The 13999-nt window shown below is 48.2% G+C and overlaps 1 protein-coding gene across 1 annotated transcript in view; it reads right to left on the bottom strand.

Moving 5' to 3' along the window:
* The window catches only part of CMTM7 (CKLF like MARVEL transmembrane domain containing 7), a 42108-nt gene extending 36442 nt beyond the window's left edge, over window positions 1–5666 (bottom strand). The window contains exon 1 of the mRNA XM_082664202.1: window positions 5338–5666. Coding sequence (XP_082520328.1) covers window positions 5338–5496 — 159 coding nt within the window. The 5' untranslated portion in view covers window positions 5497–5666. The remainder of the gene's footprint in view (window positions 1–5337) is intronic.
* Between the last annotated feature and the right edge of the window lie 8333 nt (window positions 5667–13999).

Raw genomic sequence — 13999 nt, 5'->3', positions numbered from 1 at the left:
CACACAGGGAGGCCTCGGAATGTCCTGGAGGGTCTCCAGGACCCACTGTAATACCAGAAACCCTGTGCAACTCTGTCTAGACTCATGCGGGACCATGCACCAGCCCCATTCCCACCCTGGTCCCCCAGCCTCATGGACCCTCAGCTGCTGTTTGCATCAGGACCATCTTCTCTGGCCAGTGGTTCCCAATCGGGGGTGGAGGGGACAGGCAGTTATTTGGGGTGCCCTGGAGGGGAATTCTTGCCAGCAGTTAGGAAATCCACATACTCTGCAGCCTGAATAAATAATGCCTCATACCCGCGTGGTACTATCATCCTTCCGGTGTACGCGGCTATTGTCATAGCTTAAATACAAGTGCCTTTAAAAGTGTTTGATGATGGGCTTCCCTGGTGGCGCAGTGGTTGAGAGTCTGCCTGCCGATGCAGGGGACGCGGGTTCGTGCCCCGGTCTGGGAAGATCCCACATGCCGTGGAGCGGCTGGGCCCGTGAGCCATGGCCGCTGAGCCTGCGAGTCTGGAGCCTGTGCTCCGCAACGGGAGAGGCCACAACAGTGAGAGGCCCGCGTACCGCAAAAAAAAAAAAGTATTTGATGAAAAGAAAGGCTGCAGTAGACGTTATACAGTTCTCATTTCATACTGGACATACAGAAGATGATTTCTCCAAGACCCCTTGCTTTTGGAAAGGACATGCGGCTGCTTCTGACCAATGGTATCACCTTTGAGCCAAAGAATAAAAGAGAACCTGTAAGATCCTTATGTGCTTATTATCTTCTTTGATTTCAGTTGAAGAAGGCATGTGTCATAGAAGGTGTCCCAAAGTCACAGTGGTGACTCCATCAGCCTTGCACCGTGTGACTTGTGAAAAAGATATATTTTCACACCAGCAACCAATGACTGATAGAAACTCTGAAGAAATAAATCTTTTCTTATTAACCTCTAAAAAAATAAAATAAAAGCATTACAAAATTTCCCAGTCCACCCATGTCACTGTTGCTTTTCCAAACCATCAGACACCAAAAATACGACTATGACTTAAAATGTTACTACTATCACATTTGGCTATAAAGGGACAACCATTGATTTCTAGATGTTAACAAGTCTAGACAGTTGTTTAATGCCAGCATGCCCAGCAGGGCAAGAGGCGCTCCATTCCTCTCTCTGTGAAAGGTGAGGGCCATTTATCCCTGGGAAGTATTTACGGCTTTGCACACCAAAACTTCTCTACAGGGGAGTTCATCACTGTCTTGTTCGTGAATGGGCAGAACTGGAAGCTTCTTGAGCCACAAAAAGGGGGAGGGGGCTGGTCACACAGATGAAGGGACATTTGTGACTGGCTATAAAAACGCTACTGAAAACCTAATTGCAAACAAATCTTAAGTGACACGAGAAATCATTCATCACATATTAAGCAAAAAGAGCATTTTACAAACTGTGGAGTATCACTCTTTTGTAAAACCAAAACAAAACCAACAACCACAAATTATCTCTGTCCTATGAAATAGCAGAAAATCTTACTTTAAATATCAATCTTGGGGGAGAGGGAGTGGGAGACTCTAGTTTCTTCCCTGTGTTTCTCAAAGTTTCTACAATGAGCAAGTATTATTTCTGTTATTGGGAATAAAGCCCATAACTTATGTCTTATCATTTTTATTTGTTTGACCATTGATGGACAGCAGTTTCTTGTTCTTGGATCGGGATTGGGTTGGGGTCAAAGACTCTAGACAGTGAGGTTCTTTGCTGCCCTTAACTCTGCAGCTTCCAGGAAACAGGGCATGGGGGTGCAGGTTGCATTGGGGAACCAAATGATCTGAAACAGAATACAGAGGGGTGGGCCATTCTGGGCTATGCTAGCTCATTCTCCACTCACAGGTCTATTCACGGTTATATCGGAGGCTGCGATCCCCCAAAGTCTAACTCCATTTGGAATCCCGGCTGTGAATGGCCAGGGGAAGACCATACTTGCTCCGACCTCCTAGAAAGTCTTTAGGATGCTCTCTCTGGCCAGAAAACTCAGGCACTCTCCCCCGACTCACACACCCACTTAGGCTCCTTCAATCGTATTTCTGACAATTCACCTCTTTAGAATCGCAAATAAGCACTTGCAGTGCCTTCGTTCTATACTGAAATGAATAAGATGCATCCTGAATATGAGCCTAATCCCTGTGACAACCAAACAAAGCTTCCACAAAGTTCCAAAATGACCCCTAGGGGGCTGTACAGCCCCAGGTTGAGAACCATCACTTCAATGGTGGGTTGATATCGACATGATTACTTCTGGGATAGTCTCAGAATAAGGACCATATCCTCAGCACTATCTGGCAGACCCTAGATGGTCTAGTCTTGGAATACTTCTCCAGACTCACCCATATCACTCCCAGCCTTGCTCCTTCCCTCCAACCATTATCACTACTCCTTCCTCCAGCCTCAGAGCCATTGTCTGTGCTCTTCCTGCTTTTGGTAACACTGTTCCCTCATCCTTCAAATATCCTTTCCTCAGAGAAGCCCATCCTTACCTCCCAGACAGGGCAGACCCCCTAGTTAATTCTCTATGACACTGAGGACCTCTCTTTCATAGCTTTTGTCCCAGTTTATAATTTTATATCTAAAATCATTTGATTAATACTTTCCCTATTACAGTATAAAGAGAACAGGAGCTGACCTGTCTGGTTTACTCTGCTTTCCACACTGCCCTAGCATATAGTAGGTGCTCAATATTTACTAAGTAAAGGAACCTTCTTGGAATTCCCCGGTGGTCCAGTGGTTAGGACTCCATGCTCTCACTGCAAGGGCCTGGATTCAATACCTGGTCGAGGAACTAAGATCCCACAAGCCCCGTGGTGCAGCCAAAAAATAAAAATAAAATAAAGGAACCTCCTGGAAGGTTAAATTTCCATCTTTACTGCTTATGAAACTACACACTGATTCTCCTTCCCTATTACGGTTCTGCAAATGTCCCAGTCACTGCCGAAAGGATCTATCTTGTTAACGGCTGTATTCCACACGCCTCGCTTGCACAGAGGTAAGAAGAGAGCAGATGCTCAAGAAGTGAGAGAAGCCTCTTTATACGTGTCAGGGTGGGAAGGGGAAGAACTGCCCAATACTGGCCCATGTCTCGCCCTACCTCCTTCCTTTCCACCACCCCAGCATTACCCAGCTCTGACTTACGCACACTGAATAAGGAGAGGCCAACGGGGCACGCCCAGCCCGACACACCCACATTTATCTCTCAAGATTCAACTCAAATGTCACCTTCGTCTTCCCTCCATCCTTCCTCCCTTATGTGGGCAACCACAGAGCTTCATGTCCCCAACCAGGGAGTTTGGGGACTTGTGTGTCTCTTCAGAACCAAAGATTCCTTGAGGGCAAGGGTTTTGTCAAATCCATCTGTTTGCAGGAATGGAGATGAACACGGCACTCACAAATGTCTGCTGAACAAACTGATGAGGAGTGCTGGTGGAGCCCTGAGCAAGGCCCTCTGGATCCCTGCAGCTCAGGCCCCTCAGGGATCCAGGTGATGCCAGGAGACCCGGCTCCAGCTTACACTCTGTGAAGTTCCAGATGGACATTCCTTCCTCGACTAGTGGACTTGGGGAGACTCCCAGAAAAGAGGAGAAGGAGGAGAATGGGGAAGAGATGGACAAGGGGCCCACGCAGAGAGTCCTAAGTGGTCTCGCTGTTGTAATATGACCATCCAGCAAGGGCAACTTCATTCCCAGGGGCTCTGCTCAAACCAGCCTGCAGCCACACGGCAGTCCCCAGGGAAGGAAGATGTGAGAGTCTCTGGGCACAAAGAGAAGCAATCCTCCAAGTCTTTGTTCTCTTTGGAACAAGCGGCCCATCACTGTCACCTGCAACTTGGCACAAGACCCTGATGTAAGAGGCTAGCTTAGGAGCTTAGAGTGAAACGGAGGTTTCTCTTCTCCATAATCTTTGTCCATTAAACTCGTGGACCGAAACGGAGGATCTGACCGTGATTTTTCTCCACCAAACTCATCATTCAGCTCCTGATAACATTTTCCAATGCTCAGTTAAGGCCTGACTCACTCCCACCCATTTTTTTTTAAGGATGGGGAGGTAGGCTGGTCCCCTCTATTTGGCTGATCAGATCTCTTAGCCTGAACCCCAAAAATGCCTTGCTCAAAACCAACACAGCTCAGCATGATTTTTTTTGTTAGTAACTAAAATGCCTCTACTTCCTAATTTTTAGTCCATCTAGAAGCTCTTCTTTGAGAAAAGGGAACTAAGTCCCTCTTTCCTTCAGGTCTGGCCCAAGCAGGAAACCAGAGCCCCCTCTACACACACTCAGCACCCAGAGTAACAGAGCTGTGGATGCCTGGGCAGCCCTCACCCCGTGTCCAGGCCTGGGGCTGGCCCACCTTGGTAGGCCCTACCTCTGGATCTGTGACCTTGTGTCTAACCCACATTCCTTCCTTCACCCCCCCTTTCAAAACTACCACTTCCCCCTCACCATTCTGGCTGCAAACATGACAAGGAGTAGAGTCACAAAGAGCCCAGCCCAGTTTCAAAACTTACCGAACAAACGGGAAAGGTGTTTAAAATTTTAAAATTGTAAGGAAGAAAAACATGGGAAGGCAGAGAAGAGTGGGGAACAGGAGAACAGGCCGGGCAAGGTCTGCGCTGCTGAAGGTCCCTGCAGCGCCGGTGGCACTCGGCGCCCAGGCCTTCGTCCTGCCCGCTCCACAGTGACCCCCATTCCGGCGACTCCCGCTCTCCCCAGATAAGTACCGGCTCCCCAAAAGGCCTTCCCCATTGACCGCTGCCGTCCAACGGCCCCGAGAACCGGCCCGCCCTTGGAACTTGAGGGGCAGGGCCCGGGACGGCTGCCCCAAGGGTCCCAGGGCTTTCTACCCCCGTGAACGCCTGGCCTTCGGACCCCGCGCTCGGGCGAGGGTGAGCCCCGAGCAGGAAGCCCTGCGGCGCGGGGTCCGGGGAAAGAGGCGGCGGGAGAAGGTCGGCTTCCGCGGCCTGAGTGCCGCCGCCCGGCCGCTCTCCACCCCCGGCCCGGGTCCGAAGCGGCGCTGCCCGAGAAGAGGAAGGAAGACACACAGGAACTTTGGCCGCGGTTTCGGTCACCAGCTCGCAGGCTCCGCAGAGTGGCTGGAAAAACTTGGGACCTCCGAGCGGGGGCGGCGCGAACAGGCCTGCCGGGTGCGCCGAGTTCCAGCGCGGCGGCTGCACGCGCAACTCGCCCGAGGAAGCCCCCTCCAACTTGACTTGGGCGGCGAGACCCCCGCCCGGGGCGCGATGCTCCCGCCGCGGGAGCGGCCCCTCCGCGGCCACCCCGTGTGACCCCGGCTCGCGCCCGGGCCTCTCTTACCATCTGGGCCACTTTCAGCAGCGCTCCGTGGGTGCGGGGGTAGACGGGGTCCAGCAGCCCCTCCGAAGAGCTCGCGCCCAGCGGCCCCGCGCCGGCCCCGGCTCCCGGGGCGCTGCCGCTGCTGCACGTGGTGCGGACGAGCCCGGGCCCGTGCGACATCGCGCGGCCCTCGCCGGCCGGCAGCCTCCAGCTGCCGAGGCCGAAGGCCAGAAGCGGAGAGGCTGGGTGGGGCCTCGGGGGCGTGGCGCAGGGGCGGGGTCCTGGGGTGGGGCGGGGCCCGCGCCCCCGGCCCGCGCTGAGGACGCCCACCCAGCCTCCGCCGGACGCGCGGAGGAGGGCCTGGCCCGCGTTCTCCGGAAAGGTGGTGGCAGCCCCCGCCCTCTGGGAGGCGCGAAAGTTGGGCTGGAGGGAGGAGGGAAACGGACGCCCTGGGCCGTGGCCTTTCCGAGATGGGCGAGGCCAGGGCACAGCTGGGTCTCAGCCTCCTGGGATCTGGTTTGGGTGCGGCTGCGGGTATGTGCTAAGGGTACTTGATTGAAGTATAACTCACATACACTGAAATGCCCAAAGCTTCCGTGTTCAGCTCCGTTAATTGTTCTGTATGTGTATGTACACCTGTGTAACCACCGCCCACAGCAACAAATACCGGCCGATACCCCCAAAAAAGTTCCCTCGTGCTCCTTCCCTCTTTCTGTCACTATAGATTCGTTCTGCCTCTTCTCAGACTTGATGTACTTGAAATAATACAGAATATTCTCTTTTGTGTCTGGCTTCTTTCACTCAACAAGATGCATCGAGATTAATCCCAATAAAGCTGTGGTGAACATTCTGGTGAGATTTTTTGGTGGACAGCAGCTCTCATTTCTCCCGGGAAAATACTTAATGAGTGGGTTTGCTGGGTCACAAGGTGAACATAGGTTTACTTCTAGTAGAAGCTGTCAAACAGTTAGAGATGCTACATTGCACTCCTTCCGGGTTACTTTTAAAATGAGCAAGCAGGACTACAGAAATGAAATGTTATCAGTGTTCTCTCTGAGCAGAGTGTCCCTGTGGCCAAACTTGATATATCTCCAAATGTTTCGAAATAACACAAAAAATCTACCTCATGACATCATTGGATGCCACTGCTGTCCTGTCATCAGAAGACTGTCAATGTGGCAAAGTCTTGATAATTCAGAATGTGGAGATAATCATGCAATCTCTGTTTTGACAAGTCTCCCAGGTGATTCTGATGACCACTCAAGTTGAGCACCATCATTGCCAAAGTTGAGGCATTTCAGGAATTGTAATGCCATGTTCTCTACTTGTGTGTACATTTGAAAGTTTTCATGACCAAAAAAAATTGCCTCTAATATGTTTTCTGTTTAGATAATAGTCACGGTGCCTTCCATTTCGTTCTCTATAAAACAAAGATAATTGCATCTCGGGGCTCCTGTGACAATGTGATAGCCGTGCAGGCGCTCTGTGACAGCTCCTGATGCATGTCGTTTTCCATACAGATTTACATCTTCACTTTTGTACTTTTCCAAGGCTTCGGAACCCATCATGGAGATGACAGGGGGTCTTTGTTGAAGTGAAGGCTTCAGGAAAGCAGAAAAACCCAGCAGTGGATAATTTCCCCTCCTTCCAGGGGCCTTCATCCAATTCTCCAGCAATCTTCTAAATCAGTGATTTTCAATGTATGGTCCCCAGCCCAGCAGCACCAGCATCACCCCGGAACTAGTGAGAAATGCAAATTCTTAGCCCCACCCCCCCATCCGCCCCAGACCTGCTGAATCAGAACCTCTGGGGGTGAGGCTCAGCAATCTGTGTTTTGGCAAGGTCGGCCCTCCATCTCCCACGTGATGCAGATGCATGACGGAGTTTGAGAACCACTGGCATTTCTGGAGTCCACTGGAGCTGAGACTTGGCTGGGTTTCTCGGACTGCCGTTGGCCCACGTGCCACCCAGCTTAGATCGGAAATAATCACTGCTGGTGGCCACTCTGTGTTAATCATTTTATCATGATCACTTAAAAGCCCGAGCGAGAGGCTTGGCAGCACAAGAGCTGTGTGCTGGCCCGGAGTGCAAGAAGAGGTTCCACAGACCAGACCTGCGGCCAAGTACACGGAGGTGTCTACACGGGGTGATGACTTCTTGGCGGGAAGGGCTGCCCCCTGGGGAGGAAGGGCTTTGGTGGGTGCAGGGCTGGGTGCACTCAAAAGAGTGAGGGGGCCCACCCACCTTTGCCATCTTGTCTTGCCACCTCTCCAGCCACATCTAGCAGCTTCCACTCCTTTGGACCCCATGCTCAAGCCTGAATGAACGTCACGCCCTCTGCTATATCACGCTTCTGAGCGTTTGTCTGAACTCCCTTCTCCACTCACTGACGGCTGGTTAACAGCTCTTTATCCTTCAGTGTGTGTGGTTGAGGTGGCCCCTCCTCCTCCAGGAAGCCTTCCCTGACTTCCCACCACTTCCCAGTAAGGGTAAGGTGACCCTGGTGGGCTCCCATCATTTGATTAGGAAGTTGCATGGTGATACTGTCAAGTCATCTTTGGAAAATACCACCTGCCATGACTCCTATGAGGATTAGATAAATTAAGGTCTGGAAAGTCCTCAGCACAGTGCCTGGCATATAGCAAGTCCTCAACAGTGTGCAGGCTCTTCTGGGCCTTCATCCTGACATCCATGGCACCAATCACAATGCCTGGAACACAACGGTGCATCTTTATTACTTTTCAATTTGATAGTGGAAGAACCATTTATTTATGCTTAATTGCCATGAAGCCCAAGAATAATCGTGACTATCAGGTGTGACTAACAGGTCACATCAATTTCACTGGTCTATTAAATTAAAACTAAGTCTGAACATGAATGCTCACTTTGCATTATTTGTTGTGCATAAGGAATAATCTTCTACTTGAAAATGGGGGGGAAACCTATCTGGAGATTCAAGAAAAGAGTAGCGTGGAAAGAGCACTGGATTCAGAGTTAGAAGACCTGGCTGGGAATCCAGGTGCCTCGGAGCAGGAATCTCCAGATCTGCAAAGCAGGGGGCGGCGCTGCTTACTCACAGGGCTGCTGTGAGGAGTGAATGAGATTACACGGGTTCAGGCATTTGGTACACGTTAGTGGACCCTGAAATAGGCTGGGATGGAGGACGGCTGTGTCTGGCAGGTTGGGGCACTGGCAGACGGGCAAACAGCATTCTGAGCCACGACCTAGCAAAAACCAAGCAAGCAAACAAAGCAAAAACCTCTGGGCTGCCCTTGGTTCAGACCTGCCCTTTTTGTTCATAAACCTTGACCAGCTTACACGCCTTGTACCATGTCCCTCCGATACTCCCAAGAAACGTCTGTAAACAACTGAGGGACACGAAACATTGCTAACGCTTGCTGCCCCGCTCAGGATGTTTGTACTTGGTTCCTGCCTACACTTGAGAATTTGGCGCTGACTCACACAGGTGGTCCCCGAATTACCACCCCGCCCCCCGCCCAATGTGTCTCTGGAAAGCCCACCCTATATGGTGGATGTCACGTTGCAGACTGATGTCTGGCAGTGGTTGATGAGAGCATGGTGACACTGGATGGATCAGCAGCGGGGCTGACCTTGGACAATTTTCTCTCATTTTCTGATAATTTCCTGTGTGTTGCCGTGACTCCCCAAGTAGACTGTAGGCTCCCTGTAGACCATCTGCTTTGTGAATGCTCTCCACTGGCTGTGACTTGCTATGCTTTGCAAGAGTGGGGCAATGGAGGACCCCTAACTCCTTTAGCAGTGGGACAATCTGCATAAAGGTCCTGGTTTTATTTGCTTGACCTTTGGAATGAGGAGATGGGACTTTGGTTGCTGGTCTGCCCACAAGTGAAGTTATCTGGACCTCAATGTTCTTATTTGTGAAATGGGCTGATAGCACTCATTTTTGAGGTTCAAACAAATGAATCTGAAAATGTTAACAAAGGTAACAAAGCAACATACAAATGTAAGGAATAATTAGCTTTTTGTGCTAACGTTTTCTATCAGCATCGGTATTCCTATGAAGTTATCAGGACAGGGGAGGGAAGGAAGGGGAGAGGGAGGAGAGGAGAGGAGGCTCTTTTTCCTTCTTTATCCATGAAATCTTTCATAAATGAAATAAATTATGACCAAAGATGACTACACTTCCCTTCAAAAGGAGACCAAGGAATGGGCATAGTCCTCTGAATGGTTTTTATGCAATGGCTCTGGTCACCTGCCCACCTTTATAAGAGAACTTGAAGATGTTGTTTTTTCCACAAATAGTAAGGATCCTTTTTCTGTTTTTGACCTGCTGAAACCACTGCCTTCTCTTGTCTTTTAAAAATATTTATTTCCTGATGATGAAGGTATTTCCTGCTCATTGTAGAAAATTGGGGGAAATTCAGAAAAAACAAAGAAAACTGAAATCACCCCATGATCCCACCACCTTTTACAGTTTGGTTTGTTCTGCCTTTTGTAAACTGCAAGTTATACCACAAACATTTCCTGTTAAAAATTACTCACAAAGGGTTTTTAGTGGCAGCATTGATTTTTTGTGTGTGTACAACTTATTTTTCTCCATTATATATTTTTAGGAAGACAGCACTTTAACAACTGCTCTTCGTTTTAATAACCAATCTAGCAACCACAGTTCAAGCACAGCTTGAAAAATGTGTTAAAAATACAAAGTTAAATCATTAATGATGGTGACTCTGAATAAACTTGGGTTGTAGTGCATTCATTTCTGAAGTCTCATTCAATGGATTTAATTAATTATTGAATCATTCTCCTACTGTTAGGGTTTCAGGCTAATTTAGTTCTTTTTCCCCTGTATTATACATAAGACCAGGATTAGCATCTTTGTGCGTGAATCAAGGAGTAAGGAGCTTCTCTTACTCCTAAGAGAAACATCCCCAAGTTCAAGGGAATGGATCATTTTTAAGGCTCTTCATATGTATGGTGAAATAGATTTCTGGAAATGTACCACTTCATCCCTACAGCCTATGTAGTTTTCACCTGGTTCCTTTCCTCACAGTACAGATGTTCTCTATCCACTACGCTGGAGGAGCTGGAAGCTCAATGATGTCATCATTAAGAAGTTTCTTTCCCCCCCCATCTCTCTTCCAGTCACCTTCATCCCGCGACTGGCTTCTCCTCGTGGTCGCAAGATATTTGCCAACAACTTCCTGCCTACGCATTTCCTCAGAACTCCTTTCCCAGAACTCCCCAGCAAGCCTGGTCACGTGCCCCTGCCTGAACCAGTCGCTGTGGCTGAGGTGGGACTGGCTTAGGCCATCCCTATAGCACAGTGGAGCTGGCTTTCCCCGAAGTTGCTGGGGTGTAAGTGGGTGGTATGGATGTGCAATAAAAACTAGGGTAGTCGGATAACAAGAGGCGGGGAGAAGGGATGCTGAGGCAGCAACAAGGTCGGCTACATCCTGGATGAGGTATTCCGAATATTCTAGAAAAAAGTTTGCCATTGACACAAGTTTTCTCAAAACACACCTTCCAAATGGAATGTCTCTTCAACTTTCTTGCCACTCACCTTCCTAAGTTTCTGAAAAATTATCACCTCTAGATTGCCAAGCACTTTCCCCCTAACCTGATCCTCTTTTATATACACCGAACACCTAAGTTTACTTATAACAACACATATTCTAATCTTCCCCATTATCCTAGGTCATCAGCACTGGAACAGTTACCTCACCTTCCTTTACAGCTGTCTGCTTACAACTGGCAGCAAGAACATAGCCAGAACATTTATGTAAGGCCAAGTTAGGAAATACTTCTCAGGTTGCCCTTTTTCAGCGTAAGTGTGCACACGTCTGCCCCAGGCTTATATGGGCTTTCCTCGGAAATACGGCAGGTCTGGTCCCAGACCACCACGATAAGGCGAGTCACAAAAATCTTTTGGTTTCCCGGTGCATATAAAAGTTCTGTTTAGGGCTTCCCTGGTGGCGCAGTGGTTGAGAGTCCGCCTGCCGATGCAGGGGACACGGGTTCGTACCTCGGTCCGGGAATATCCCACATGCCGCGGAGCGGCTGGGCCTGTGAGCCATGGCCGCTGAGCCTGTGCGTCCGGAGCCTGTGCTCCGCAACGGGAGAGGCCACAACAGTGAGAGGCCCGCGTACCGCAAAAAATAAAAATCCTACCCATCACCTGAGCCTTCAGTGAGTCCTAATCTTTTTGCTGGTGGAGGGTCTTGCCTGGATGTTGATGCTGCTGATCAGGCGGTTGCTGAAGGCCAGGGCGTCTGTGGCAGTTTCTTAAAATAGGACAACAGTGAAGTCTGCTTCATCAATTGACTCTGCCTTTCACAAATGACTTCTCTGCAGCCTGCAGTGCTGTTTGATAGCATCTGACCCATAGACCTTCTTTCCAAACTGGAGTCAATCCTCTCAAACCCTGCCACTGTTTTATCAACTAACAGTCTGAACCCTCGGTTGTCATTTCAACAAGTTTCACAGCATCTTCACCAGGAGCAGACTCCATCTCAAGAAACCATTGTCTTTGCTCATCTATAAGAAGCAAACTCTCTTCCGTTCAAGTTTTACCAGGAGATGCAGCAATTCACTCCCATCTTCAGGCTCCATATTTAATTCTAGTTCTCTTGCTGTTTCCACCACATCTGCAGTGACTTCCTCCACTAAAGTCTGAGGGCTGGAATCAACTTCTTGCAAACTCCTGTCAATGCTGATATTTTTTACCTCTTCTCATAAATCAAGAATGTACTTAATGGTATCTACAACAGTCAATCCTTCCAGAAGATTTTCAATTGACTTTGCCCAGATCCGTCAGAGTAGTCACTATCTATGGCAGTCAAAGTCTTATGAAAAACGTTATTTCTTAAATAATAAGCTGAAATGACTCCTTTCTCCATGGGCTGCAGAATGGATGTCGTGTTAGCAGGCATGACAACAACATTATCTTATTGTACATCTCCATCAGCGCTCTTGGGTGATCTGGTGCCTTGTCAATGAGCAGTAATATTTGGAAAGGAATCTTATTCTGGGCAGTAGGTCTCAACAGTGGGCTTAAAATAGTCAGTAAACCATGTTGTCAACAGATGTGCTGCCATCCAGGCTTCGTTGTTCCACTCACAGAGCACAGGCAGGGTGGACTTAGCCTAACCCTTAAGGTCCCTAGGATTTTCAGAATGGTAAATGAGCACTAGATTCAACTTAAAATCACCAGCTGCATTAGCCCCTAACAACAGAGTCAGCCTGTCCCTTGAAGCTTTGAAGCCAGGCACTGACTTCTCCTCTCTAGCTATGAAAGTCCTAGATGGCATCTTCTTCCAGAAGCCTGTTTTGTCTACACTGAAAATCTATTGTTTAGTGTAGCCACCTTCATGAATTATCTGATCTTCTGCACAACTTGCTGAAGCTTCTACATCAGCACTTGCTGCTTCACCTTGCACTTTTATGTTGAGACGGCTTTTTTCTTTAAACCTCATGAACCAACCTCTGCTAGCTTTAAACCTCTCTTCTGCACCCTCCTCATCTCCCTTAGCCATCACAGAATTGAGATTTAGGACCTGGCTCTAGGTTAGGCTTTTTTTTGTTTTGGCTTAAGGAAATGTTGAAGCTGGTTTGATCTTCTTTTCATCCAGACCCCTAAAACTTTCTACATATCAGCAGTGAGTCTGTTTTGCTTTCTTATCATTCGTGTATTCGCTGAAGGAGCACTTTTAATTTCCTCCAAGAACTTTTCCTTTGCATTCACAGCTTGGCTGTTTGGCACAAAAGGCTGAGCTTTGAGCCTGTCTGGGCTTTTGACATGCCTTCTTCACTAAGTTTAATCATTTCTAGCTTTTGATTTAAACTGAGAGACATGTGAGTCTTCCTTTCACTTGAACACTTCGAGGTCATTGTAGGGTTATTAATTGGCCTAATTTCAACATTGTTATGTCTCAGGGAATAGGGAGGCCTGAGGAGAGGGAGAGAGATGGGGAATGGCTGGTTGGTGGAGCAGTCAGAGCACACACATTTACTGATTAAGTCTGTCATCTTGTATGGGTATGGCCTGTGATGCTCCCAAACAATGAACAATAGTAACATCAAAGATCACTGATCACAGATCACCATAAGAAACATGAGAAAGTTTGAAATATTGGGAGAATTACAAAAATGTGACACAGAGGCATGACATGAGAAAATGCTGCTGGAAAAATGGCACCTTGCTCCACATAGGGTTGCCACAAACCTTCAATTTGTGTAAAACACAGTATCTGTGAAGTGCAGTAAGGTGAAGCGCAATAAAATGAGGTCTGCCTGTATGCCTGGATTGTTTTTTTCTGTGAAAATCTCTCTTTTCAATTTAATAATTGTCTAGGGAACAGAAATACAGACTTTTAAATTGATTTTCTACCCAGGGCTGCATCTTCAGTTAGTGGTTTTAAATGTCTGTCCTCTACGCAGAGATATTTTATGTATTTAAAATCTTTTGTGTGCTGATACCCTGAAGGGATTTTCCTATGAAGGGAGCAATTTAAAAATGTACAAAAGCAACTGACACTGAGAACATTCTTGTCTCTAGATTTTCTTATAGTTTTAAAATATTGGCTAAATATTTACCTTTGGGGGCTATGAGTTGGAAATAGCAATGGTGAGAGATTAAATGCCTAAAGCATTTCATTGATTTGCCATGAGTGTGGAAATACATCAAATTAAAACCCACCCG

The sequence above is a fragment of the Grampus griseus genome, assembly GCF_964374135.1.
Source record: "Grampus griseus genome assembly, chromosome: 10".
NCBI lineage: Eukaryota > Metazoa > Chordata > Mammalia > Artiodactyla > Delphinidae > Grampus > Grampus griseus.
This window is presented reverse-complemented; position numbering and strand designations above follow the sequence as displayed.